Genomic DNA, 27179 nt, shown 5'->3' with positions numbered 1-27179 from the left:
AAGACAAGAGGCCACAATTATCTTTTATGCCACTTACCGTGAGTAAGCATCACAGCTGCCTTCACAGTATGTTATCTCAACAGGTGCAGGAGAGACACAGCCATTGTAGTTGATGACAGTAGTCATATTGTGCTTCATACAAACTGAGGTCATCACAAAGCAAAGGAAAACATGTTAAAATGCATGTGTATATAAATAGCTGTGTATGATATGACAGTTTGTATCTGAAAACTAAGGTGGATGAAGCTGAAATAGGAAACTAAATCACAATGCATTTTTTTTAATTGCTGAGGGCTAAATGAAGACTTGCTGTTTGTGTTATCAGTGGATGAAACATTCCCTTTTTCTTAGGCAACTTGATTGAGAATGCAGAAATTAAGAGTAGTACTGTGGCAACTGCTCAATGCACACCCATCTCTCAGAACTGGCTTCACTTTCCTCCTTAAAGGGGAATCTATCTATGGAAATTAGAGAGTAATCATAGTCCTCATCCTCCCAAAAAAAGCCAGCATTTAACAGTAGGGGATGGGAATGTTCACAATCTGTTTTACTAGGACCTAAAATGCATAGTGGAAATGTCCTGTTCCTTTCTTTTCCACCTCTTTCCTTTCTCACTCCAGTGAAGCAGTGAACCCAAACCTGGTCAGTTCACCTTTTCTGTCTATGTACCCATTGCGCAAAATGGACTAATATACCTAATCAGGCACATATAACCAATACTTTTAACAAAATTATTATTACTTACGTTTTGGTACTCTTTGGCACACTAAGCAGCAGCCATCGTCAGATAACCTGATATCCTCCTTAAGTGGGAAAACAAAAAGATAACTCAGGTTTCATATCTGCATACTAAAGCAGACTTTCCCTGCTTCCTAATTTTCTCTGGCACCAGAGACTGTGTATATTTTTGTATTGACCGGGAATCTAATTTCAAGCAAGGCTAAGTATTAAGGGCACCTCACCACCTTAATATTAATAGGAGTTATTTGAAAGTTGAAATGGAGGAAAACCCTCAGTTTAGTAGTAAAATTTCAGCAAGCAATAAAGCTCCTAGCACATGTAAGCCCAAATATTGTGACCAAAGTCAGTAAAGGTGAAGGATTATAAAAGAGAGGGTAACAAAATGAGTGAAGTAAGTGACTTGCCAGAGGCTGATTTTTGCTTCTAGGTCCCTTGACACTTTAAGGAATCCAAAGTATTATACTGTATCCTTTTATCTAATGTCTGATCCTCAGTGAGGATTGTAATTTTTAAATTTTAATTTTAATTTTGAGTTGCTTTTCTGAGATAAAATTTGACTGGGAGCAGGTTCAGAGAGGATAAAAAGAGAGCTACTTCCTGCACGATGCTTCTGCTAGTTATTTTCATTGGACACCGTGATCCTTCTATCACTGGTGTTAGGCACTGCAAACTTTCCAAAAATGAGAACTGGTAGAACAGGACTTACTGGATCACACTCATCATAGTTCAAGGCAGGACAGCTTGCCTCTTTGATGACTTGAATGAACTGGTCAGCATGTTTTTCACATGTGTAAAAAGTACAGTTATCACCAGGTGGATTCCAGGTTTCTCCTTCCTGAAAGTAGTCAAAAATGAATGCAAATTTAAATCCTATATAAAAATGAAACAAAAACCCCAGTGTCTTATTTTTGCTGTGTATAGTAGTTTGATTATTCCTAACAACTTCCTTGAAATTCAGCTGATAATTATTTACCATATTATCATACTACTATTAAGTGGTTTTCATTAACCAAGTGAAGAGGCTCTATTTTTATCTGGATATAGATGTGCTTTTTACGTGAATAGAGTAAGTACGTCGGCTCATTTGGAAAGAATAATTTGCATTTCAATGGTTTTGTCATTAGAATTTATGGATGTGTCAAAATACCTCCACAGATAAAATTATCCTCTGAGCAAAATGGGTACTACAGTTTCAGAACTGGAGGCAAACAAAAGCCTATTGCTTTCACCTATGTATTTTCCTATGCTGATTTCTGGAAGCCATTGTTCAGTATCATATCACAGTTGCTTCCAGAAGTCTTAGAACTGATGTTTCGTAGTGTGAGGTATTGTTTAGGCTGTGTGGAGATTGTCCAGCCCCTGCCTGAGTAAGCATTTGTCTGAGAAAAGATGGAGGAAATAAATGTGACAAATACAAGGAGAGGAAAGAGTAAAAGACTAGCAGAGTTCCCCAAAAGTGAACTCAGCCAGAGGTAATTACATGGAGCACGTGTGTAGCATTGTCTCCCAGAGTCACTACGCAAGCTGCTGCCTTGCACGTGCCACAGCACTGTCCGGGTTCCACTGTGTATTTATAGCCCTGTTTTGAAAGGAATAGAGAGACAATGGCATTAAGTCAGGTCACTGACCTGGGCTGGTGCTTACTGGAGCTGAGTGGGGTGGGAATTTCTGGCAGCAGAAGACACTCACCAGTGGGCAGTATGTGTCACAGATAACAGGCTGGCACGTCACCGTAAGGTGGTGAGGCCTCGAGGGAGAGGATGAAGAGCAGGTGCATTCTTCACAGGGGCCTGATGGAATGGCAGCTCCAGGCTAGGGGAAGTTGGAAAAACCCATTATTAGCCAGTTAAAACAGGTTGCTCCGTGTATGCACATCACAGAAAATACAAAGTTTAACTATGTATAGGCTAAGCTAGCCATAAATACAATTTTGGTTGTTTTATTTACTCAGAGTTTCTGGTTCGGTAATACTGATTTTGGAATCAAATTCTGCTAATGGAGAAAGGAGAGCAGAACATGATTTTGCTTGTACAGAGGGTGTTAACCTCAGTGAAAGAATGAATAATATTTTATCTCAGGCAGTCCTACAAAATATGGGCCATGATAGGTGTCTCAAAAACACTACACTGTGAGCTATGTGAGGATATATTTTTATAGAGTAACTCTGTGTACTTACTGCATAATAGGTTTCGTTGACTACACAGCCCTGTCCTGTAAAGAAGGAAAAAGGAGGTGTAAGTTTTAGGAGGCAGAAATGCATGAAAAAACTTCTGTTTCATAGTTTTGTAGGCCCATTTCATAAGCCTGTGGCAGCAGCCTTAAAACACTCATTCACAACAAGGCCCAATACGATACCAGAGATAACTTGCATCTCTCTTATAAGGTTTTTTGTAACTTAGAAAAAATACAGCAGTAAACAGTACATAAGGGGGGGGTGGTGCACGATACTTACTGCATTCAAAGACAGGACAGCAGTTTCCAGGTGGCATTATTGTGATTATTTCCTGCCCCTCTAAGCACTGCGGTGTGATGTCAGCACAGAGGCTTGTGTTACAGTCTGTCTCATGTAAGAGAATAAAGAAAATAATAAGCTCAGAATTTTTGAATTAAAGCAGTTTTGTTTTACATGAACTTCTGAAGTCTTCCCATGGGGTAGATATGGTGTTTACAAAAGATAGTCTAATGACTAATTCAGACTATGTGCCAAGGTGTTTTCAATGTGATTGGGCTTTCCTAAATCTTTGTAAAACAAAACACTGAGAAGAACAGAGTAGTAATTGTTGGAAAAAGATAACTTCAAAGAGAAATTTGTACCAATGGGGAAATCTGATGACTCTCTGGTTTGATAACTGGTTCTGGAACTTTCCTGAGTAATTTTTGAATAGTCAGGACTATTTTTTAAAGTTAATTTTCTTAATACTGGTCTTTGAAATTGAAAAGCTTTTACATGGTTTTTGATTATTGTTTCAGATAGTGGCAGTATTAAAGTTTTTCAATGTTAAATTATAGAAGATTTTCAGTTACTTTTCTATGACTATATAAAATTTTTTGATGTTTACATTTCTTATCTTCAGGCATTTACTGTATGCTCTGCAAGAAGGCTCTAAATAGCAGGATGAGAGAGAAAAGCATTATGACATCAATGCAAAGTATTAAAAAATGTGAAATGATTGCTGTAGTTTCCTAAAATTAATATAGCATATTGGCCATGATAAAGAACTAAGACAGTACTCACAGCACTCAGTCCTAGTACAGCATGGATCTTCTGGTATCGGTGTCTGAACAGGCATGTAACCTGGTCCTTCACAAAATATTTGCTGTGTCGGAGAACATTCGTGCTTTGTACACTTCACCTGAAGAGTGTTTTTGTCACAGACACATTCTCGGCAATCTTTTGTCCACTTTTCTCCTGGCTAAATAAAAAAGAAAACCACAGGCAATGGGAAGAAAAAAAATTAAATATAAAAATAAACAAAAATAATTTTATTTGCTTCTAGTTGACATATTCATATAGGCATATAGTAATAACTGATTATATCAGCTTTTTCATAGTTCAGATTTCATAGGAGACCCTCAAACTGTTTATTTGGGGAAGACATTGGAAGCCACTAAAGGTTCTGAGTTCACAAAGCTATTACTTTCTATTTGTTAATAGTGTTAGCATGAGGGTTACAGGAGTCCTAAAGGAGAAGTTATCGAGCTTAGCATCCATCTTTAAATAAAAAATTATCATATGATGTACTTATTTTCACATTAGGTTGCTGATTTCTGTGCAGCTGAGGAACTAATAATGCAAGACATTAACATGATAAGCAACAGGTAAACTTTGTTATCCATCTCTCCATTTCTGGTAATTTTATCAAGCCAAATTTGTGGAAATAAAATAAGCATATATGCCTAACTTCCACTACCACCATCTCTCTCTTTCTGTCCTTTTAAAGTTTTTTTTCCCTGTATGTGAGGTTATTGAAAGAATATTTTATCACTTATTGTTAAATTTCTTAGGGGTGCTCTAGTACTCATTATTTTTAAGACTGAAAGTGAGCAAACATTTGTGACAAAGTTTTGGTTCAATGGAACACTAAATATCATCTTGTTTCACTTGTCTGTGCTCTTTAAGCCATACTCATTGTGATACTCACCCTTCTGGACATTCCATTTGGCTCTCTGCAGACTAGAAAGAAATAGAAAAAAACAGACAAACAAATGAATGGGTATTTACACCAATGAAAACTGACAAAGGAATAAAGATGTGCATTTTCCAATAAAAATACTGTGAAGATAAAGCTAACAAGAAAATTAATATGCAGACTAATTTTGCTGAACTGTAGAGTTCTACCATCTTGGTGGGTCTCGTGTAAGGAAGGATGATGGGAAAAAAGGATAATATTGACTATGATTCAGTTTGTAATTGGGGACACTGAGGGAGACTGATTTACAATGATCTGACTGTGTACAAGATGACTACAGAACTCAGGCCTCCTGACCAATAATTCCCATCTTTATTTATCCCCCAAACTAGCTACAGATGACTTACAACATTCAGAGACACAGATGTTGCTCTCTGCACGCAAGAGTGTCATTCCTTCAGGACAAAAACAGCCTTCAGTTACTCCATAGCCAGGACGCTCATAGCTGGAATGGGAAGAACATATGTGTTTGAGTACAACACTTCTGTGGTGAGGCAGAGGGCAGAGCAGTCTATCATGTCAGATAAAAGACAAGAAATGTGGACTTTCTGAAGGGCAACAGGAAGCACGTGTTCCTAGAGCTGATTGGTATTTATAAATCTTGAATAAGTTAGTGAAATTCGTAACACATTTTATTGTAAAATAACTCAAATTTCTGAGGAAAGTAGATAGATAAGAAAAATATAAGCAGGTGCTTAAGGGTGGGGTTTTTTGTTGTTTTCCAATACCTTTGGTCACAGGTAACTGGATTAATGGGCCCGCAAGGCTTGTATACAGTGCTTGATGGACAGCTGAATGCTGTATGGAAAAAGACCAAAAAAAATATTAAAAATTGCCAGTAGATGCATTTTTTTCCAGAAAAAAATTACTACAGCTTTGCCTTCTTTATCTGCAGCTTCTGTGAGAAAAGACCCCACTGCATTTTTGTAGACAGTAACCAAGTGTCAGATATAAGACGTGTTTAGTGACTAAAACACTAATTTCTACCATTTATCACATGCATTTTGAGTCCTGCAATACTTACAACATGTATTGTTAGTCATTCCTCTCCAGTCAATGCAGACACCTCTAGCAGCACACTCTGTAGCATATATCTCCAAACTGGAACACTGCATGGATTCATCGTCTATGCGACATCCATCAAAAACACAGCCTTTGAAAAAGGGTTCTGGTGGTATCACTGTGTGACATTCTGCAAAAACCCTGCAGACAGTAAAGAAAGCAACCCCCTTCTATATCAATGAGCCATTATACAAAGTCTGTTCCTGTCAGAAAACACTTTCCAGTTAATAGCATGTGACTATGCTTCAGTAAAGAAGGCATTATAAGAAACAAAACCCTAGGAATGGCCAGTAAGCTAGGAGTTAGATTCAGGAAAGATTAAGAAATCTGAAGTGCATTTTTTTTCTAAAGATGTTAACAGGCATAGTATTTCTATATGCGTACACAATCTTTGAGTGGTTTGAGACCAGAAATTTAATGTAAAAGGCAACTGCACCAGATTGAGAAAAAAGTAGCAATAGAAAATTTACACATAAAGTAGCTCCAAACTTACTAGATACTACAGAAAACATGTATAAAAGGCCTTTTATAAATAATGTTGTCAGCCTACACAGGTATAGGACATACTTCAGGAAACAAGCCTTTGTGCTTTTGGAGCTCTGTATTTTAGGTAAAATATACACAGAATGAAGGATATTTCTCAGCTGTTTGCATCTGCTCTCTTCACCTGTTTGGTAACTGGGTTCTCTGTATTTGTACTGAGGACCCACTTCAAATTTAGAGTTCAGTCTTTGCTTAATACTTAATGAACAAACTCTGGAAGTATTGCATCCAGGGCGTATTGATTTTAGTGCTTGCTGCATCCCTGATTTTCTGACTTTACCTCTACTTGCTCAGTTATCTTTGGTATGCAAATCATTAAGGCAGACTAGTTTCTTTTGCAGAGGCCTTTTACTATTTATATTCTGTCATTAAGCTGACATTTTCAGCTATTATCACATGCTAAAGTTATAGCTGTTATTTTTTCTTATAAGATACTGAGACAGTTGTGTCTAGAAGAAATTAATTTGTTTTCTTACTCGCTCAAGATAAGCTTGCAGAGCGCAGGCGTTTGACATTGCGGCTTTGGTGGAGGTGTGGTTATAGCTGGTGGTATTGGTATTCCATGGCACGACTTGTTGTTGTCAACAATCCAGTGATGAGCCATTTGGGGACAGGAGGAAATGATCTTACCACTTGGTAAGCGGCATTCATCTTCTTTATTGTTTGTACATGTTCCTGGAAGAGACAAGCTGGATAAGTCTCATAAGCCATGTCAGAGATGCACAATACATTACTGGGCTGATATGTTTGGTGTGATATACTCATGAAATACATATTTTGCCTTGCTTCCTAGGGAGCACTTTCTCTAGTTACATGAACTTTAGGTTATAGAAAAACAAGTAGATGTAAAACCCCAGCGCCAAAGAAATATTGAGCTTTTGACATCCTACAGAAGTTGAAGAGCAGAACTGTACTCATTTCCATTTACTGCTGTTTAAAAATCTCTGTCAATCGTAAGACTGCATTGCCACCAGAGTGGGTGAGCATAACCAAGGTGGGGGGGGGGGGGGGTGGGCAGAGGAAAGAGTACCCCCTCTAATCTGTCCAGCCTTCTTACCACATTGTCCTTCAGTGTTGTTGCCAAATTTGCTGTATGGGAGCTTGACAGAGAAAATCAGACCACTAAAGGTGATGACAGCACCAATTTCTTCTATTTCAACAATCATATTGATGCCAAGAGTGGAGAAAGAAATGCCATCTTTTTTGAAGCCGGGTTCAACAATCTTTTTGTTGAAGTACATCTGAAAGCAGGGTTAAAAAAAAAGCCAAAACAAAACAGCATGTCAGAACAAGCACTGCTTCTGCCTGATTATTTTAAATATGTGTGCTAATCTTCATAATTATGCATAACTCCATACTATTGTTCATCACATCCAGTGCTGATTGGCATCCTAATGACAGCATATAATTGCATTGATATCTTGGCTTGTATTGCTATATTGCTAGAATGTGATAATAATCTAAGTGGCCTCTACATACTGTGTTTGTGCTGATTCTATGCTAATACAAAGTATTCTATGCATATAAATCCAAGTATTTTCATTCTATCCCTCATGATTATGTGCCTTGGAAACATTTTTCACGTGAAAATGAGTGATAGTTTCCTTTAGCTACAGAAACATCCCTGCCATTATTATGTAATAACTTTGTGAGATAATCACACCATCTCTGTATTACATAGTAATTGACATTGGAAGAATTGTCTGAATTCAAAATGAAGTCAGATGCCCTTAGTGCCAGTTTTATGTAGTAGTGATCATATTTATTTGTTAAACTTTTCAATTTGTAGCCATTATCTTATATGAGTTAATAAAGGTAAACTTATTTGCCTAATAGTTTTTTGCCAGAAGTTATTCTGCAACCCTCTTCTCACTGAATCAGGCTAAAGCATGAGTTAAAATCGTCAGTTATGTTTTCTTTCACGGGGAACCAATGTATGTTTCTGACTAAGAATGTGGCATGGTACTGTAAGGTGGGAGTGCCTATTCAGACAAACTTTTCTCCCTTTCTATAGATTCTCTAATCAACTAATAGATTCTCCAGTTTAAGAGTGGGACTATGTTTTTAATTTTCATCCAGCAGATAAGGGATACACATCCATCCTTTCCCCAGGAGAAGACTCCTCCTTGCAATTTGCATTTATATTTCTTCAAAGTGTGCATGTTTACATAAGTGTATGGCACAATGTACCAGTTTTCATGAAATATTAATTTTGTTCTTAGCATCCAGTGCAATCCTTTTTTTTCCCCCCTAGTGGTACTCTCTGCTCTCATACCTCCATGATGTGATGTTCTAACAGACTGTACCTCAAAAAGGCATCAGTAAGGCTTATGGACACTTTCTTTTTTGCAAAAATAGAAAAAAAATATTTACCACATTGGTCATCACACCATTCATGAGTTGACGAGTCAGCACCACTTCTGCAGATTTGTAGAAAATAATAATGGATTTAGGGCAGGAGAGTCCATCTTTTGCATCGCAGTAATAATTGTCAATGTAAACACGGAAGTTGTCATATCTAGGGACAATCTGTTTCACCAGGACGTAAGTGCAGTTTTCAAGGAAGGTATAATAGGTTCCATCAAAAGTAATGTAATGAGGATCACCCCATCCACTACACACACCTGGTACAGAGAAAATATTTGGAAGATGAAAATGAGAATTTAGGTAGAAGAAAATTAAAAAACAGAAGATTCTGCAATTTATAGAGCAACCCTAAAAAATGAAAACGCCCATATAATCTGAGTAAAGCTTGGCTTTTTTTTTTTTTTCCACAAAATGTTATTCCTGAATCTATTGATGCTTACATTGACACTCATATCGATAACAACATCCATTTTCATCAGGTACCAGCATTGGTGGGTATTTGTTTGCACAGGTAATTTCCTTTACAGGTGGGCAGTACGTTGGTACTACATCTATACTGTTGTCTCCATTACAGATGACTTCTGTACAGTTGGATAATTTGAATCGTTCTCCAGGCTGCAAAACGAAGAAAAAGCTTTTTACACAAAACTCTGTAAACAGGAATAAACTTTACTCCTCTTTTTAGATTTATGCTATGATATTCCCAGTAATGGTGGTGTTGGAAAGGAAATTAGTATGTGTTACTTATATTCAATTTGTGGTATTAATGATTTCAAATGGCAACTAGAGTTATTCAAAATTCTGACCATGTTATGGAGGATAAACAACACTAACATTTCTGAAACTAAAGCAAAGACTAAAATGAAAATTTTCACTGAGAGTAAAAGTTGTCAATATTCTACAGGATTAACTTTCTTTAATGCTGAAAGGAGGTGGAAACCTTAACGACACTTGTTGCAACTGCATGAGCCCTTCCGGAGTTTAGGGGACATATATTAGGTTACAGGAATTTATTTCTTCTATTCTGCGTATAGCATACTTCAAGGACAACAGAGAACATAAAAATAAAATAAGTTTAAAGGAGTATAGATAAAATGGCAGAATATAGGAAATAGATACAAGCCTTTACTGTATCTTAAATATTTCCCTTTAGTGAAAAAATAGCATACATAAGAAAACTCCCTCTAATATGTCAGTGAGAAGATACCTTGCATATGCAATGCACCAAAGAGTTTCACTAAAAATAAAGTAACAACAAAAGACTATAGTCACTTATTCAGCAATATAAAAACAGAAATTCAAAAAAAGGAAAAATTAAAATATTATGCCCTGTATACTGCCCATCATTAGAAAAATAATTGAAATAAGCACATGTAAGGTATAAAGACTACAAACTCTTCCAATCAGGTACCACCCAAAGAAATTATATTATTTAAACAGTGAAAATATAATATCGAAATCACATACTTGTAATGGAGGGTAAATAGAGGAAACACAACCATGAAAAACAGAACTTGTAGAGGTGGGAGATAGAGGAACTGCTGTTGTTACTACTGTAGACCACTCAGAGGAAGTGGTGGCTGGCAGAGTAGTGACAGGACAATGCACACTGTGTCGTTCAATATTACATGTTGGGCTACAGATAGCATAAAATCGACAGCCTTCACTATCCACCCTGTTGTAAATCAAGTCACCTGCAGAAAAGGAAACAAAGACATATAAAACAACAAAAAAAAACCAACAAAAAAAAAATGTCAAAAAACAGAAAAAAAGGTTAATTAACAGAAAAATGTGAGCAAAAAAAAAAAAGGTAAAACTAAGAAATAAAAAAAACAAGAAAAAAAATAAAGCACACTAACCAGGAGAAAAAATAGAATCACCAATCTTGCAGAAACAAGGAGTAGTTGAAATGTGAGGAGGAGGAGTTGTAGAGAAGGGTTCACTAAGGGTAGTTAGAGTTGATGTGCTGGTGGTGGGCAAAACAGTGGAAAATGGGCAGTTGTAGTTGGGGGTGCAGCAGAGCACGCGGATCTTGTAGTTCAGGCACATCTTGAATTTGCCCGTCTGGTCCTCGTTCTTGCACACCAGTCCAAAGTGGACATCGCACTGCACGACCTGCCCCACCTGCTGGATGGCGACGTCAGGGTAGTCCTCCGCCTGGCACTCGATCTGCTTTGGCTGCCGGCAGATTCGCTTGCCGGCGGCACGGATGTGCTGGTAGGTTTCAAAGTCTCCCTGGTTGGGCCCCGAGGAGGGGAAGTCAACGTCGAACCATTCGCTCCAGGTGCAGATTTCAGGTTCACAGGGGGTGGTGGAGGAAGTTGTCGTAGATGTCATTGGCGTGGGGCTGGTGGTGCTGGTGGAAGTGCTGATTTCTGTGGAGGTGGGACTCGTAGTGGTGGAGATGTAGGGCGTGGAGGTGGAGGTGGTGACAGTGGTGGTTGATGGGATGGTGGAGATCGTGGTGCTGGTGGTGGGGCTGGTTGTTATCACAGGGATGGGGATCGAGCAGTTGTAGTTGGGGGTGCAGCAGAGCACGCGGATCTTGTAGTTGAGGCACATCTTGAATTTGCCCGTCTGGTCCTCGTTCTTGCACACCAGTCCAAAGTGGACGTCGCACTGCACGACCTGCCCAACCTGCTGGATGGCGACGTCAGGGTAGTCCTCCGCCTGGCACTCGATCTGCTTTGGCTGCCGGCAGATTCGCTTGCCGGCGGCGCGGATGTGCTGGTAGGTTTCAAAGTCTCCCTGGTTGGGCCCCGAGGAGGGGAAGTCGACGTCGAACCATTCGCTCCAGTTGCAGATTTCGGGTTCACAGGGGGTGGTGGAGGAAGTTGTCGTAGACGTCGTTGGCGTGGGGCTGGTGGTGCTGGTGGAAGAGCTGATTTCTGTGGAGGTGGGACTCGTAGTGGTGGAGATGTAGGGCGTGGAGGTGGAGGTGGTGACAGTGGTGGTTGATGGGATGGTTGTTGTCGTGGTGCTGGTGGTGGGGATGGTTGTTATCACGGGGATTGGGATTGAGCAGTTGTAGTTGGGGGTGCAGCAGAGCACACGGATCTTGTAGTTGAGGCACATCTTGAATTTGCCCGTCTGGTCCTCGTTCTTGCACACCAGTCCAAAGTGGACGTCGCACTGCACGACCTGCCCCACCTGCTGGATGGCGACGTCAGGGTAGTCCTCCGCCTGGCACTCGATCTGCTTTGGCTGCCGGCAGATTCGCTTGCCGGCGGCGCGGATGTGCTGGTAGGTTTCAAAGTCTCCCTGGTTGGGCCCCGAGGAGGGGAAGTCGACGTCAAACCATTCGCTCCAGGTGCAGATTTCGGGTTCACAGGGGGTGGTGGAGGAAGTTGTCGTAGACGTCGTTGGCGTGGGGCTGGTGGTGCTGGTGGAAGTGCTGATTTCTGTGGAGGTGGGACTCGTGGTGGTGGAGATGTAGGGCGTGGAGGTGGAGGTGGTGACAGTGGTGGTTGATGGGATGGTTGTGGTCGTGGTGCTGGTGGTGGGGCTGGTTGTTATCACAGGGATGGGGATCGAGCAGTTGTAGTTGGGGGTGCAGCAGAGCACGCGGATCTTGTAGTTGAGGCACATCTTGAATTTGCCCGTCTGGTCCTCGTTCTTGCACACCAGTCCAAAGTGGACGTCGCACTGCACGACCTGCCCCACCTGCTGGATGGCGACGTCAGGGTAGTCCTCCGCCTGGCACTCGATCTGCTTTGGCTGCCGGCAGATTCGCTTGCCGGCGGCGCGGATGTGCTGGTAGGTTTCAAAGTCTCCCTGGTTGGGCCCCGAGGAGGGGAAGTCGACGTCGAACCATTCGCTCCAGTTGCAGATTTCGGGTTCACAGGGGGTGGTGGAGGAAGTTGTCGTAGATGTCATTGGCGTGGGGCTGGTGATGCTGGTGGAAGTGCTGATTTCTGTGGAGGTGGGACTCGTAGTGGTGGAGATGTAGGGCGTGGAGGTGGAGGTGGTGACAGTGGTGGTTGATGGGATGGTTGTTGTCGTGGTGCTGGTGGTGGGGATGGTTGTTATCACGGGGATTGGGATTGAGCAGTTGTAGTTGGGGGTGCAGCAGAGCACGCGGATCTTGTAGTTGAGGCACATCTTGAATTTGCCCGTCTGGTCCTCGTTCTTGCACACCAGTCCAAAGTGGACGTCGCACTGCACGACCTGCCCCACCTGCTGGATGGCGACGTCAGGGTAGTCCTCCGCCTGGCACTCGATCTGCTTTGGCTGCCGGCAGATTCGCTTGCCGGCGGCGCGGATGTGCTGGTAGGTTTCAAAGTCTCCCTGGTTGGGCCCCGAGGAGGGGAAGTCAACATCGAACCATTCGCTCCAGGTGCAGATTTCGGGTTCACAGGGGGTGGTGGAGGAAGTTGTCGTAGACGTCGTTGGCGTGGGGCTGGTGGTGCTGGTGGAAGTGCTGATTTCTGTGGAGGTGGGACTCGTGGTGGTGGAGATGTAGGGCGTGGAGGTGGAGGTGGTGACAGTGGTGGTTGATGGGATGGTTGTGGTCGTGGTGCTGGTGGTGGGGCTGGTTGTTATCACAGGGATGGGGATCGAGCAGTTGTAGTTGGGGGTGCAGCAGAGCACGCGGATCTTGTAGTTGAGGCACATCTTGAATTTGCCCGTCTGGTCCTCGTTCTTGCACACCAGTCCAAAGTGGACATCGCACTGCACGACCTGCCCCACCTGCTGGATGGCGACGTCAGGGTAGTCCTCCGCCTGGCACTCGATCTGCTTTGGCTGCCGGCAGATTCGCTTGCCGGCGGCGCGGATGTGCTGGTAGGTTTCAAAGTCTCCCTGGTTGGGCCCCGAGGAGGGGAAGTCGACATCGAACCATTCGCTCCAGGTGCAGATTTCGGGTTCACAGGGGGTGGTGGAGGAAGTTGTCGTAGATGTCATTGGCGTGGGGCTGGTGGTGCTGGTGGAAGTGCTGATTTCTGTGGAGGTGGGACTCGTGGTGGTGGAGATGTAGGGCGTGGAGGTGGAGGTGGTGACAGTGGTGGTTGATGGGATGGTTGTGGTCGTGGTGCTGGTGGTGGGGCTGGTTGTTATCACAGGGATGGGGATTGAGCAGTTGTAGTTGGGGGTGCAGCAGAGCACGCGGATCTTGTAGTTGAGGCACATCTTGAATTTGCCCGTCTGGTCCTCGTTCTTGCACACCAGTCCAAAGTGGACGTCGCACTGCACGACCTGCCCCACCTGCTGGATGGCGACGTCAGGGTAGTCCTCCGCCTGGCACTCGATCTGCTTTGGCTGCCGGCAGATTCGCTTGCCGGCGGCGCGGATGTGCTGGTAGGTTTCAAAGTCTCCCTGGTTGGGTCCCGAGGAGGGGAAGTCGACGTCGAACCATTCGCTCCAGTTGCAGATTTCGGGTTCACAGGGGGTGGTGGAGGAAGTTGTCGTAGACGTCGTTGGCGTGGGGCTGGTGGTGCTGGTGGAAGAGCTGATTTCTGTGGAGGTGGGACTCGTAGTGGTGGAGATGTAGGGCGTGGAGGTGGAGGTGGTGACAGTGGTGGTTGATGGGATGGTTGTTGTCGTGGTGCTGGTGGTGGGGATGGTTGTTATCACGGGGATTGGGATTGAGCAGTTGTAGTTGGGGGTGCAGCAGAGCACACGGATCTTGTAGTTGAGGCACATCTTGAATTTGCCCGTCTGGTCCTCGTTCTTGCACACCAGTCCAAAGTGGACGTCGCACTGCACGACCTGCCCCACCTGCTGGATGGCGACGTCAGGGTAGTCCTCCGCCTGGCACTCGATCTGCTTTGGCTGCCGGCAGATTCGCTTGCCGGCGGCGCGGATGTGCTGGTAGGTTTCAAAGTCTCCCTGGTTGGGCCCCGAGGAGGGGAAGTCGACGTCAAACCATTCGCTCCAGGTGCAGATTTCGGGTTCACAGGGGGTGGTGGAGGAAGTTGTCGTAGACGTCGTTGGCGTGGGGCTGGTGGTGCTGGTGGAAGTGCTGATTTCTGTGGAGGTGGGACTCGTGGTGGTGGAGATGTAGGGCGTGGAGGTGGAGGTGGTGACAGTGGTGGTTGATGGGATGGTTGTGGTCGTGGTGCTGGTGGTGGGGCTGGTTGTTATCACAGGGATGGGGATCGAGCAGTTGTAGTTGGGGGTGCAGCAGAGCACGCGGATCTTGTAGTTGAGGCACATCTTGAATTTGCCCGTCTGGTCCTCGTTCTTGCACACCAGTCCAAAGTGGACGTCGCACTGCACGACCTGCCCCACCTGCTGGATGGCGACGTCAGGGTAGTCCTCCGCCTGGCACTCGATCTGCTTTGGCTGCCGGCAGATTCGCTTGCCGGCGGCGCGGATGTGCTGGTAGGTTTCAAAGTCTCCCTGGTTGGGCCCCGAGGAGGGGAAGTCGACGTCGAACCATTCGCTCCAGTTGCAGATTTCGGGTTCACAGGGGGTGGTGGAGGAAGTTGTCGTAGATGTCATTGGCGTGGGGCTGGTGATGCTGGTGGAAGTGCTGATTTCTGTGGAGGTGGGACTCGTAGTGGTGGAGATGTAGGGCGTGGAGGTGGAGGTGGTGACAGTGGTGGTTGATGGGATGGTTGTGGTCGTGGTGCTGGTGGTGGGGCTGGTTGTTATCACAGGGATGGGGATCGAGCAGTTGTAGTTGGGGGTGCAGCAGAGCACGCGGATCTTGTAGTTGAGGCACATCTTGAATTTGCCCGTCTGGTCCTCGTTCTTGCACACCAGTCCAAAGTGGACGTCGCACTGCACGACCTGCCCCACCTGCTGGATGGCGACGTCAGGGTAGTCCTCCGCCTGGCACTCGATCTGCTTTGGCTGCCGGCAGATTCGCTTGCCGGCGGCGCGGATGTGCTGGTAGGTTTCAAAGTCTCCCTGGTTGGGCCCCGAGGAGGGGAAGTCGACGTCAAACCATTCGCTCCAGGTGCAGATTTCGGGTTCACAGGGGGTGGTGGAGGAAGTTGTCGTAGACGTCGTTGGCGTGGGGCTGGTGGTGCTGGTGGAAGTGCTGATTTCTGTGGAGGTGGGACTCGTGGTGGTGGAGATGTAGGGCGTGGAGGTGGAGGTGGTGACAGTGGTGGTTGATGGGATGGTTGTGGTCGTGGTGCTGGTGGTGGGGCTGGTTGTTATCACAGGGATGGGGATCGAGCAGTTGTAGTTGGGGGTGCAGCAGAGCACGCGGATCTTGTAGTTGAGGCACATCTTGAATTTGCCCGTCTGGTCCTCGTTCTTGCACACCAGTCCAAAGTGGACATCGCACTGCACGACCTGCCCCACCTGCTGGATGGCGACGTCAGGGTAGTCCTCCGCCTGGCACTCGATCTGCTTTGGCTGCCGGCAGATTCGCTTGCCGGCGGCGCGGATGTGCTGGTAGGTTTCAAAGTCTCCCTGGTTGGGCCCCGAGGAGGGGAAGTCGACATCGAACCATTCGCTCCAGGTGCAGATTTCGGGTTCACAGGGGGTGGTGGAGGAAGTTGTCGTAGATGTCATTGGCGTGGGGCTGGTGGTGCTGGTGGAAGTGCTGATTTCTGTGGAGGTGGGAGTCGTGGTGGTGGAGATGTAGGGCGTGGAGGTGGAGGTGGTGACAGTGGTGGTTGATGGGATGGTTGTGGTCGTGGTGCTGGTGGTGGGGCTGGTTGTTATCACAGGGATGGGGATTGAGCAGTTGTAGTTGGGGGTGCAGCAGAGCACGCGGATCTTGTAGTTGAGGCACATCTTGAATTTGCCCGTCTGGTCCTCGTTCTTGCACACCAGTCCAAAGTGGACGTCGCACTGCACGACCTGCCCCACCTGCTGGATGGCGACGTCAGGGTAGTCCTCCGCCTGGCACTCGATCTGCTTTGGCTGCCGGCAGATTCGCTTGCCGGCGGCGCGGATGTGCTGGTAGGTTTCAAAGTCTCCCTGGTTGGGTCCCGAGGAGGGGAAGTCGACGTCGAACCATTCGCTCCAGTTGCAGATTTCGGGTTCACAGGGGGTGGTGGAGGAAGTTGTCGTAGATGTCATTGGCGTGGGGCTGGTGGTGCTGGTGGAAGTGCTGATTTCTGTGGAGGTGGGACTCGTAGTGGTGGAGATGTAGGGCGTGGAGGTGGAGGTGGTGACAGTGGTGGTTGATGGGATGGTTGTGGTCGTGGTGCTGGTGGTGGGGATGGTTGTTAACACGGGGATTGGGATTGAGCAGTTGTAGTTGGGGGTGCAGCAGAGCACGCGGATCTTGTAGTTGAGGCACATCTTGAATTTGCCCGTCTGGTCCTCGTTCTTGCACACCAGTCCAAAGTGGACGTCGCACTGCACGACCTGCCCCACCTGCTGGATGGCGACGTCAGGGTAGTCCTCCGCCTGGCACTCGATCTGCTTTGGCTGCCGGCAGATTCGCTTGCCGGCGGCGCGGATGTGCTGGTAGGTTTCAAAGTCTCCCTGGTTGGGCCCCGAGGAGGGGAAGTCGACGTCAAACCATTCGCTCCAGGTGCAGATTTCGGGTTCACAGGGGGTGGTGGAGGAAGTTGTCGTAGACGTCGTTGGCGTGGGGCTGGTGGTGCTGGTGGAAGTGCTGATTTCTGTGGAGGTGGGACTCGTGGTGGTGGAGATGTAGGGCGTGGAGGTGGAGGTGGTGACAGTGGTGGTTGATGGGATGGTTGTGGTCGTGGTGCTGGTGGTGGGGCTGGTTGTTATCACAGGGATGGGGATCGAGCAGTTGTAGTTGGGGGTGCAGCAGAGCACGCGGATCTTGTAGTTGAGGCACATCTTGAATTTGCCCGTCTGGTCCTCGTTCTTGCACACCAGTCCAAAGTGGACGTCGCACTGCACGACCTGCCCCACCTGCTGGATGGCGACGTCAGGGTAGTCCTCCGCCTGGCACTCGATCTGCTTTGGCTGCCGGCAGATTCGCTTGCCGGCGGCGCGGATGTGCTGGTAGGTTTCAAAGTCTCCCTGGTTGGGCCCCGAGGAGGGGAAGTCGACATCGAACCATTCGCTCCAGGTGCAGATTTCGGGTTCACAGGGGGTGGTGGAGGAAGTTGTCGTAGATGTCATTGGCGTGGGGCTGGTGGTGCTGGTGGAAGTGCTGATTTCTGTGGAGGTGGGACTCGTGGTGGTGGAGATGTAGGGCGTGGAGGTGGAGGTGGTGACAGTGGTGGTTGATGGGATGGTTGTGGTCGTGGTGCTGGTGGTGGGGCTGGTTGTTATCACAGGGATGGGGATCGAGCAGTTGTAGTTGGGGGTGCAGCAGAGCACGCGGATCTTGTAGTTGAGGCACATCTTGAATTTGCCCGTCTGGTCCTCGTTCTTGCACACCAGTCCAAAGTGGACGTCGCACTGCACGACCTGCCCCACCTGCTGGATGGCGACGTCAGGGTAGTCCTCCGCCTGGCACTCGATCTGCTTTGGCTGCCGGCAGATTCGCTTGCCGGCGGCGCGGATGTGCTGGTAGGTTTCAAAGTCTCCCTGGTTGGGTCCCGAGGAGGGGAAGTCGACGTCGAACCATTCGCTCCAGTTGCAGATTTCGGGTTCACAGGGGGTGGTGGAGGAAGTTGTCGTAGACGTCGTTGGCGTGGGGCTGGTGGTGCTGGTGGAAGTGCTGATTTCTGTGGAGGTGGGACTCGTAGTGGTGGAGATGTAGGGCGTGGAGGTGGAGGTGGTGACAGTGGTGGTTGATGGGATGGTTGTTGTCGTGGTGCTGGTGGTGGGGATGGTTGTTATCACGGGGATTGGGATTGAGCAGTTGTAGTTGGGGGTGCAGCAGAGCACACGGATCTTGTAGTTGAGGCACATCTTGAATTTGCCCGTCTGGTCCTCGTTCTTGCACACCAGTCCAAAGTGGACGTCGCACTGCACGACCTGCCCCACCTGCTGGATGGCGACGTCAGGGTAGTCCTCCGCCTGGCACTCGATCTGCTTTGGCTGCCGGCAGATTCGCTTGCCGGCGGCGCGGATGTGCTGGTAGGTTTCAAAGTCTCCCTGGTTGGGCCCCGAGGAGGGGAAGTCGACGTCAAACCATTCGCTCCAGGTGCAGATTTCGGGTTCACAGGGGGTGGTGGAGGAAGTTGTCGTAGACGTCGTTGGCGTGGGGCTGGTGGTGCTGGTGGAAGTGCTGATTTCTGTGGAGGTGGGACTCGTGGTGGTGGAGATGTAGGGCGTGGAGGTGGAGGTGGTGACAGTGGTGGTTGATGGGATGGTTGTGGTCGTGGTGCTGGTGGTGGGGCTGGTTGTTATCACAGGGATGGGGATCGAGCAGTTGTAGTTGGGGGTGCAGCAGAGCACACGGATCTTGTAGTTGAGGCACATCTTGAATTTGCCCGTCTGGTCCTCGTTCTTGCACACCAGTCCAAAGTGGACGTCGCACTGCACGACCTGCCCCACCTGCTGGATGGCGACATCAGGGTAGTCCTCCGCCTGGCACTCGATCTGCTTTGGCTGCCGGCAGATTCGCTTGCCGGCGGCGCGGATGTGCTGGTAGGTTTCAAAGTCTCCCTGGTTGGGCCCCGAGGAGGGGAAGTCGACGTCAAACCATTCGCTCCAGGTGCAGATTTCGGGTTCACAGGGGGTGGTGGAGGAAGTTGTCGTAGACGTCGTTGGCGTGGGGCTGGTGGTGCTGGTGGAAGTGCTGATTTCTGTGGAGGTGGGACTTGTAGTGGTGGAGATGTAGGGCGTGGAGGTGGAGGTGGTGACAGTGGTGGTTGATGGGATGGTTGTGGTCGTGGTGCTGGTGGTGGGGATGGTTGTTATCACAGGGATGGGGATTGAGCAGTTGTAGTTGGGGGTGCAGCAGAGCACACGGATCTTGTAGTTGAGGCACATCTTGAATTTGCCCGTCTGGTCCTCGTTCTTGCACACCAGTCCAAAGTGGACGTCGCACTGCACGACCTGCCCCACCTGCTGGATGGCGACGTCAGGGTAGTCCTCCGCCTGGCACTCGATCTGCTTTGGCTGCCGGCAGATTCGCTTGCCGGCGGCGCGGATGTGCTGGTAGGTTTCAAAGTCTCCCTGGTTGGGCCCCGAGGAGGGGAAGTCAACGTCGAACCATTCGCTCCAGGTGCAGATTTCAGGTTCACAGGGGGTGGTGGAGGAAGTTGTCGTAGACGTCGTTGGCGTGGGGCTGGTGGTGCTGGTGGAAGTGCTGATTTCTGTGGAGGTGGGACTCGTAGTGGTGGAGATGTAGGGCGTGGAGGTGGAGGTGGTGACAGTGGTGGTTGATGGGATGGTGGAGATCGTGGTGCTGGTGGTGGGGCTGGTTGTTATCACAGGGATGGGGATCGAGCAGTTGTAGTTGGGGGTGCAGCAGAGCACACGGATCTTGTAGTTGAGGCACATCTTGAATTTGCCCGTCTGGTCCTCGTTCTTGCACACCAGTCCAAAGTGGACATCGCACTGCACGACCTGCCCAACCTGCTGGATGGCGACGTCAGGGTAGTCCTCCGCCTGGCACTCGATCTGCTTTGGCTGCTGGCAGATTCGCTTGCCGGCGGCGCGGATGTGCTGGTAGGTTTCAAAGTCTCCCTGGTTGGGCCCCGAGGAGGGGAAGTCAACGTCGAACCATTCGCTCCAGGTGCAGATTTCGGGTTCACAGGGGGTGTTAGTTGAATATGTTGTTGTTTTAGTGCTCCTTGCCACTGTTGTTGTAGTTGTTTGTTTTTCTGTTTGCATTGTTGGTTTTGATGTTATTCTGGTGTGGATGTAATCTGTTTTTGGTTCCCCAGTTGTTGTCTTGTGTCTTGTTTGTAAACTTATTGTTGTTGGTTCTGATCTGGACATTGTATTTGGATGCCTTGTAGTTGGTTGTGTTGTTGTAGTCAGAGTTTCAGGGGTTGTTTCACATGGCACTGGTATATTTATGCAGCATTTAAAACGCAGTTCATAATTATAGCAGATGGGTGGCAGTTGATCTTTATTGTAGCATTTTAACCCTTCTTCTGTGTTACACGTTATATGTTGCTCTAGTAGAGGATATGGTGTATTAGGGAACCGTACTGCTCTACATTCCACCTCCTTTCTATTGCTGCAGACTTGGTATCCTTTATTTTTGATGTTCTCAATTGTATCAAAATCTCCATCATTGTAACCTGACCCTGGATAACTGACGTCATACCATCTTGACCAGTAGCATTTTTCTTTGTAACAAAGAGGGATTGTTGAAGGGGATGTGGTGACAGGTGTTGTTGTTTTAGTTGTTTCTTCAACAGGTGATGGGATCAATATACTTTCAGTAGTAACTGAATATGTTGTTTCAGTTGATGTTTCTGTCAGAGTTGGAGTTGTGACTGGGGTTGATGTGCGGAAAGGCCTTGTGGAAGAGCATGGTACAAAAACACAGCAGAGGATTCTGATTTCATAGTTGTTGCACATTGTTGAAATTTGATCCTTGTTGTAACATATAAGCCCCTGTGTTGTACTGCATTCTACTTTCTGGCCAAGGTCTTTCAGTGGTATTTCAGGAAACTTCTCTGCTCTGCATTCAACAGCCTTTGGGGCTTTACAAACCTCATAACCTTTTGCTCGTAAATCATCAAATGTTTCAAAATCTCCCCCATCATAACCAGGGGTTTGTAGGCTCCCATCATACCATTCTGACCACTCACAGACTTCATGAACACATACTGATGTAGTTGGTGACACTGTGAAGGATAAAAGGAAAAGGAAGAGACCATGAAATGAAGAATGAATCCTGTAAATACTTTTTTTTTTTTAAATGGGCTGACAATTTTCCTAATGTTGTCTTGCATTATGCTCCTGTAGTGCATCAGTTTATTTTACTGTGTTGTAGAACAGCAAATCCATCACCCAGAAATTTAATGTAGTGACATGCTTTGAACTGTCACTTCCCAAGGGAATACTAATTATATATTACAAGGTGCTGAAATAAAGTTCAGGTCTAATTTATACACTCTAGAAAAAAAACAAGTCTCACTTGTTTTGCATTCGGTTCTGTGTATTTGCTTTGGTTCTGTCTTGCTTCACCATATACTAGGTCTCTCTGGAATGTATTGAAATCAGTGGAAATAGTTGCTTTTTTCTTCCAAATCAGTTGACTCCTCACTTAGAGCAGAGCAGTCTTTGTTCCTTTATTTCAAACATCCCTACACTTTGTATTTTAGCTCTGATCTGAATAAACCATTTATTGGTTGGAGAGCTTTTGCAGGTAAACTCTCATTATGAAAAAGATGGTAAATAGCTACTGAATTCCAGTAATGCTGATGTTTTCTGTAATTTCAAAATAGATGTATTTTATATTAAATACTGATTTCATAAAACATATGCCTAGAGGAACTTGCGATTCCCAACCTGAAGAATGCTGTACAGGAATTCTAAAAACCTAAATTTTGTTATCTCAATGACAATATCCGAGCAATCCACTTAGTACTGCAAAATATGTTTTTCCTCACTAAACAAGAAAATACAATCTTAGGGGCTACAAAGGACGTACCTGTGGAAGTAGAGGTAGGTGGTGTAGAGCTGAAGTGAAATGTCGTTGCTGTTGTGGGTGATGTTGCGATTTGACATTCATGCATAAGCCTTTGAAGTGTTCCATTGGTCCCACAGATTGCAACAATACACCATCCTGTGCCATCTGTAGTGTTGTAGACCACATCATTGTAGTTGTACTTCTGCCCTTCATAAATGCAGACACATTCTGTAGATCAAAACAGGATGTTATTCCTTGCTACCTGAAACACAGAGTACCCTAAATATGTCTTATTCATATATCAACGACTTCATCAACATACCATGTTCATCATATCTGCATTTTTTGCCATGAATTGTACATTCGCTGAAAAAGAGAAAAACAGATTATGAGTGTGGACATACTGGTTTGTGACATTTTTTTCCTTATAATTTTTCTTCTATCAATCCTCTGCTATTAATTGTGTGTTTAAATGTAAAATGACCCTTGTCTGAGCTAGACAGTCGGTTCTGCTTTATAAACTCAGGCTAGGTATTTATAGTCTGGCTACAAGTTCTCTGGCAAGAAAGGTAGCTCTGCTCTTCTTTGAGCCAGCATATAAAATATGCAGCATCGCTACCAGTGCTTTTGGGAACACAAAAAAAGATGCAAGATAGATGATTTCAAATATTCTTATCTACACAACAGATCTATTTTTTGCAGGGGAAAAGCACAGTATATATATCATTTACATCTAAAAGGATATATACAAAGGATTACTACCATGGATATTGAGGCAATCCACACAGTGAATTTCCATTAGGCTTCCAAAATATGCAAGAAGAATTCTGGTTTGAAGGGCAATTTATCTGTTTAAGAACTGAATCTTGACCTATTTATTTACAGGAACTAAGGACATCTATACACTGAATAAACTGAGATTTGGATAGGTGTTTAATGGATTAGGTTTGGTGCTGTTAATGGCCTAGATGATATAGGCCAAGGCATCTATGAAGTGCAAACCTTGCAAAGGACGTTGGTTTAGCTCCAATGGGCTTTGGCTTAAGATTTTTGCTATTCAGATTGCACTGCTTACGATATTTAAGTGTAGCTTCTTTAAAGGTATCTTAAGACAACTGCTTCACAATTGCTTTTGCTAACTCTGTACTTAAGCCTTATAGAAGGCTTAGCAGGACTTGTCATCGGTTATGTGTGAGAATACGTGCTGACTATTGCAACTATGCAAGTACCCGTGCAATAACAAAAACAAGCTCAAAACAATGTAGATGTGTTGGTTGCTCACTTCTAATGAATTTCACATATGAGTTTAGGTATAGCTTTTTAAAAATTCTCAGGCTCTTCCCTAATTTTTTAGGGAACAAGCTAAATTATTTTAGCTTGTTTTCACTTAATTTAATAATTATAATAATGTTAAAGGACTTTACTACTTATTTTGTGTATTTATTAATCTCTTGATGATGAAATGTTTCGCTGTGTTATCGTTTAATTTCCTGGGAAGGGAAGAAAATTAGACATTGTTCATCAGCCTCTGACTGGCCTAGTTCCTGTTGGTAATTAACAAATTTAATGTGTGATGAATTATGTTCCACAATTTTAAAATCTATTTTAAAATTATTTTCTAATCCTACCATGATTCACAATTCTGCTTTGAAGGCATCTCCATTCCTGGTTTGTAATATCTTCCATCTTCGTAACAACCACAATAAGAAACACAGGTCATGGTTTCCTCATCAAAATAGGGCTTATTCTTTGGACATTGTGGATAACAACCTGCAATTAAAAAAAGAGTCAAGTTGACACTAGGCTTTTCATAATTATAAGTAAGCCTACACTCATAATCTGCTTTTCCCAAAATGTCCCACATGGTAAGTGGAATGTCATATTCTCTTACTGCTGTTCCTTTGATTGTACATTATGCTGTGGAGTATTTTGTCCCCATCTTCATTCCAAACAAGTACATAATCCATTAGGGAATACAATACTAATTAGAAAATCTTTTCTTATAATTGCTTGTGTAAACATGTCATATAGTGAGTAATAAAAATTTTGTTCACCATACTGTATTTTAACCTTTCAACTAGAATGAGATATACATAATTATGTTTACCTTCCAAACCCCTCATCTCATGAAGGCATTTCCCACTTGGATTATTGCAGGTCTTCATACAAGGTGCTCCACATGGCTTGTAGTGCCACTCGCATTCCCCTTGTGGGTTATAGTAATCACAGAAGAGAGCTAGAAGAAGAAATGCCAGAAAAATACCTTTGATGTTTTAGCTCTATACTGTTTCAGTTTTTCTAGGTAAAAATCCAATGGGATCAACATAATCCCATAGGTAGGGAACAATATATTGTTTTATTGTTAAGGCAATACAATTGTTACATTTCTAAAACCTTTTAAAACCAATAAATATATACATAATGGAGTTATACATTAAACATGAAAAATAAGTTGATTGAATCACTGATCTTAGCTTGCACTTATGTTTATTTACATGGAGCCTGATGTAATGTAGTAGTGTATAAAATATCATATTTCACTAGTAGTGTATCATGATTGTCAAGTTAATTAGACACTAATCACACTGCTTGAAAAATTATTGCCTGTGGTTTCATTTAACTAAGATAGATTGTTTTCCAGCAATTTACTCAACTGCTTTGTTGGTGTTTTTTTATGTTTTGTTTGTTTGCTTTTTAAGCACATAGTTGTGCCTCTTAGAAGCACAATTTTATCCTTCCTTTCTTGTTCTCCTTTGTTTCCTTTTTTTCCTCCCTTCTGTTTTCTTTCCCTCTGAACCCCTTAAAAAAGTAGTGGGTTGAAACTCACGACAAATGGATGGGGTTCTCCATGATATGCAGATGTCCAGTTCATTACATGCTTGAGCATAGGCAGCTACTGCTGTGCAGAAACATTCACAGTCTCCTCCAGTGTCACAGGCACAAGCATCATCAACACATGCTTGGTAATATTCATTTGGTTCAACCTGATAGAGAAAACATTCAAGTTTTCATGCCCTTTTCCTCTTTGCACTGTCCTAAAATAGCTGAATAAGATATCTGAAACTCATAGGTGTATGAGAGAAAGCTAAGAAAGGAAGAAATAATGAAAACACCTTGAAAAATCAAGAGGGAAATGTAGAATAAAGCTATTGCTAGTAAACTGCAATATTAAGAATTTTTTGGTGTTGAAGACAATTGCAAAATACTGGAAATTACTACAAGCTAGCACAGAGTCATACATATCAGGTGTCTGATATTTGTATTAGTAGAAAATGATGCCATTAGACAATAAACATATACCGAGATATATCTACTGTTGTTCCTTCTATTAACACAAACAAACTAACCAAAGCAAAACAATCCATTTCTTTAGTATACTTGCTCAAGACCAAAGCTGAGAAAATGAAAGTGAAACTATTTCTATGCAGTCACTCTATGCAGGAATTTGCTCTAACTTCACTTTGTCAAGCATGACAAAACGTATTTTAGAGTATTTGATAATTTATTCTACATATAAATGGATGCAGTCATTCTGTCGAGAATTTAAGACTAAATTTTTTGTCATACCTGTGAGTGACACTTTGCAAACACCTCACTGGTGATGATGCTGCATTGCTTCTGTGCCCAGGCTTTCCTGTATGGGTTTGCAGTGCATGGATCCTGCGTACGATTGGCATTTGGGCAATTAGAAGATACTTTCCAGCTATTGGCAAACTCCAGCACATTTCCTACCACAGACTGAATGCGAGTAGTGAAGTCATTATTTCCATTGCCATCATAGTTTCCACAAAGTCCACAGACATGGCCCTGCATCAAGATAAAAAACCAAAATGACAAAGATCAGTAAGGTACAATTTCTTAGTAGCTGTGAGTAACAAACCTCAGGATGACTCTTATGTAAGATTATTAATGCCTATTTAGTAACAGTGTTGGATATTTTCATAAAGTACTTCTCATGAAGAGAGGTCTCTAGCTTGTTGTTATGAAGGAATGGACTGATGGGTTTTGTTCTAAGTACTGAGCTATTTCATTTTAGCTGATCCTAAATACGTCTCTTCGGTGAGGGTTTTCCATGAAGAAAGCTACTGATAAAGTTGCTGTTATGCCATTGCTGAATAATATAATTTAAGGATAATGCATAGTACACAATTTAAGTCAACATAACAAGGATAATATGATGTTGTTTCTGCTCTTCTGGTTTACAGTCTAAATTTCCACCCTCTTTCTTTAAGAGACAATATGACTATGTTACAGAATTAATTTCATTCATGTTTTCACTGTTAAAGTATACCTGAAAGCTGGGACTAAGTTTGATGAATATACTGGTTTTCTTGTCCCACATGAGTATCAGACCAACAGTAGTATCAACCACCAGGTAGATGCCCATGGAACGAATTTGGAATGGCATTTTTCCTCCAGGTGTCCTCTGGATGACATCAGAGTGTCCATCACTGAGTACCAGCTCATAGTTCTAAGACAGGAGAAGAAAAAGTTAGAGGCTAATTTAGAAAGTCACTATTTTGTAGTTGTATATATTGACGGTAACTTCTTGAAATAATAATATTATCATCAAGAGGATCCTATTCAACAACCTCAGGTTAAGAAATTTCTTTGTAGATTTCCCTCCTTTGCTTTCTAGAGCAGAGAGGAAAAGAGTCTAGTGACCTTTTCATTATGTTTGGGGCCACTTCTCCTATGCAGCCTAGTTGGGACAGCTTGTTCCATCCTTCTGGCACAACTTAAAGAAAATACATACACCCAGGAAAACTTTAATAGACTTAGAGCAGGTAGTTCCTGTAGTGCCACATGGAATGTTCTCAGTGATGACTCTGAAGGTTCCCTGGTTCATAGCTTGTTGACCACAGTAGTTCTGAAACAGGAGAATGACATTCACTGTTTTATGT

At 44.6% G+C, this 27179-nt stretch overlaps 1 protein-coding gene across 1 annotated transcript in view; it reads right to left on the bottom strand.

Moving 5' to 3' along the window:
• Nucleotides 1-27179, bottom strand: part of MUC5AC (mucin 5AC, oligomeric mucus/gel-forming) — a 59256-nt gene that overhangs the window by 703 nt on the left and 31374 nt on the right. The window contains exons 23-44 of the mRNA XM_077784418.1: nt 27032-27145; nt 26567-26746; nt 25843-26082; nt 25103-25259; nt 24383-24511; nt 23904-24045; nt 22598-22641; nt 22297-22503; nt 10763-21487; nt 10458-10597; nt 9344-9518; nt 8910-9160; nt 7594-7777; nt 7013-7211; nt 5956-6134; nt 5660-5729; nt 4884-4915; nt 2918-2952; nt 2431-2553; nt 1448-1576; nt 746-803; nt 38-143 (exon numbers count right to left, since the gene is read on the bottom strand). Coding sequence (XP_077640544.1) covers nt 38-143; nt 746-803; nt 1448-1576; nt 2431-2553; nt 2918-2952; nt 4884-4915; nt 5660-5729; nt 5956-6134; nt 7013-7211; nt 7594-7777; nt 8910-9160; nt 9344-9518; nt 10458-10597; nt 10763-21487; nt 22297-22503; nt 22598-22641; nt 23904-24045; nt 24383-24511; nt 25103-25259; nt 25843-26082; nt 26567-26746; nt 27032-27145 — 13619 coding nt within the window. The remainder of the gene's footprint in view (nt 1-37; nt 144-745; nt 804-1447; nt 1577-2430; nt 2554-2917; nt 2953-4883; nt 4916-5659; nt 5730-5955; nt 6135-7012; nt 7212-7593; nt 7778-8909; nt 9161-9343; nt 9519-10457; nt 10598-10762; nt 21488-22296; nt 22504-22597; nt 22642-23903; nt 24046-24382; nt 24512-25102; nt 25260-25842; nt 26083-26566; nt 26747-27031; nt 27146-27179) is intronic.

The sequence above is a fragment of the Lonchura striata genome, chromosome 6 (genome assembly GCF_046129695.1).
Source record: "Lonchura striata isolate bLonStr1 chromosome 6, bLonStr1.mat, whole genome shotgun sequence".
Taxonomy (NCBI): domain Eukaryota; kingdom Metazoa; phylum Chordata; class Aves; order Passeriformes; family Estrildidae; genus Lonchura; species Lonchura striata.
Note: the sequence above shows the minus strand (reverse complement) of the source record. Positions and strands in the feature narration are given on the sequence as shown.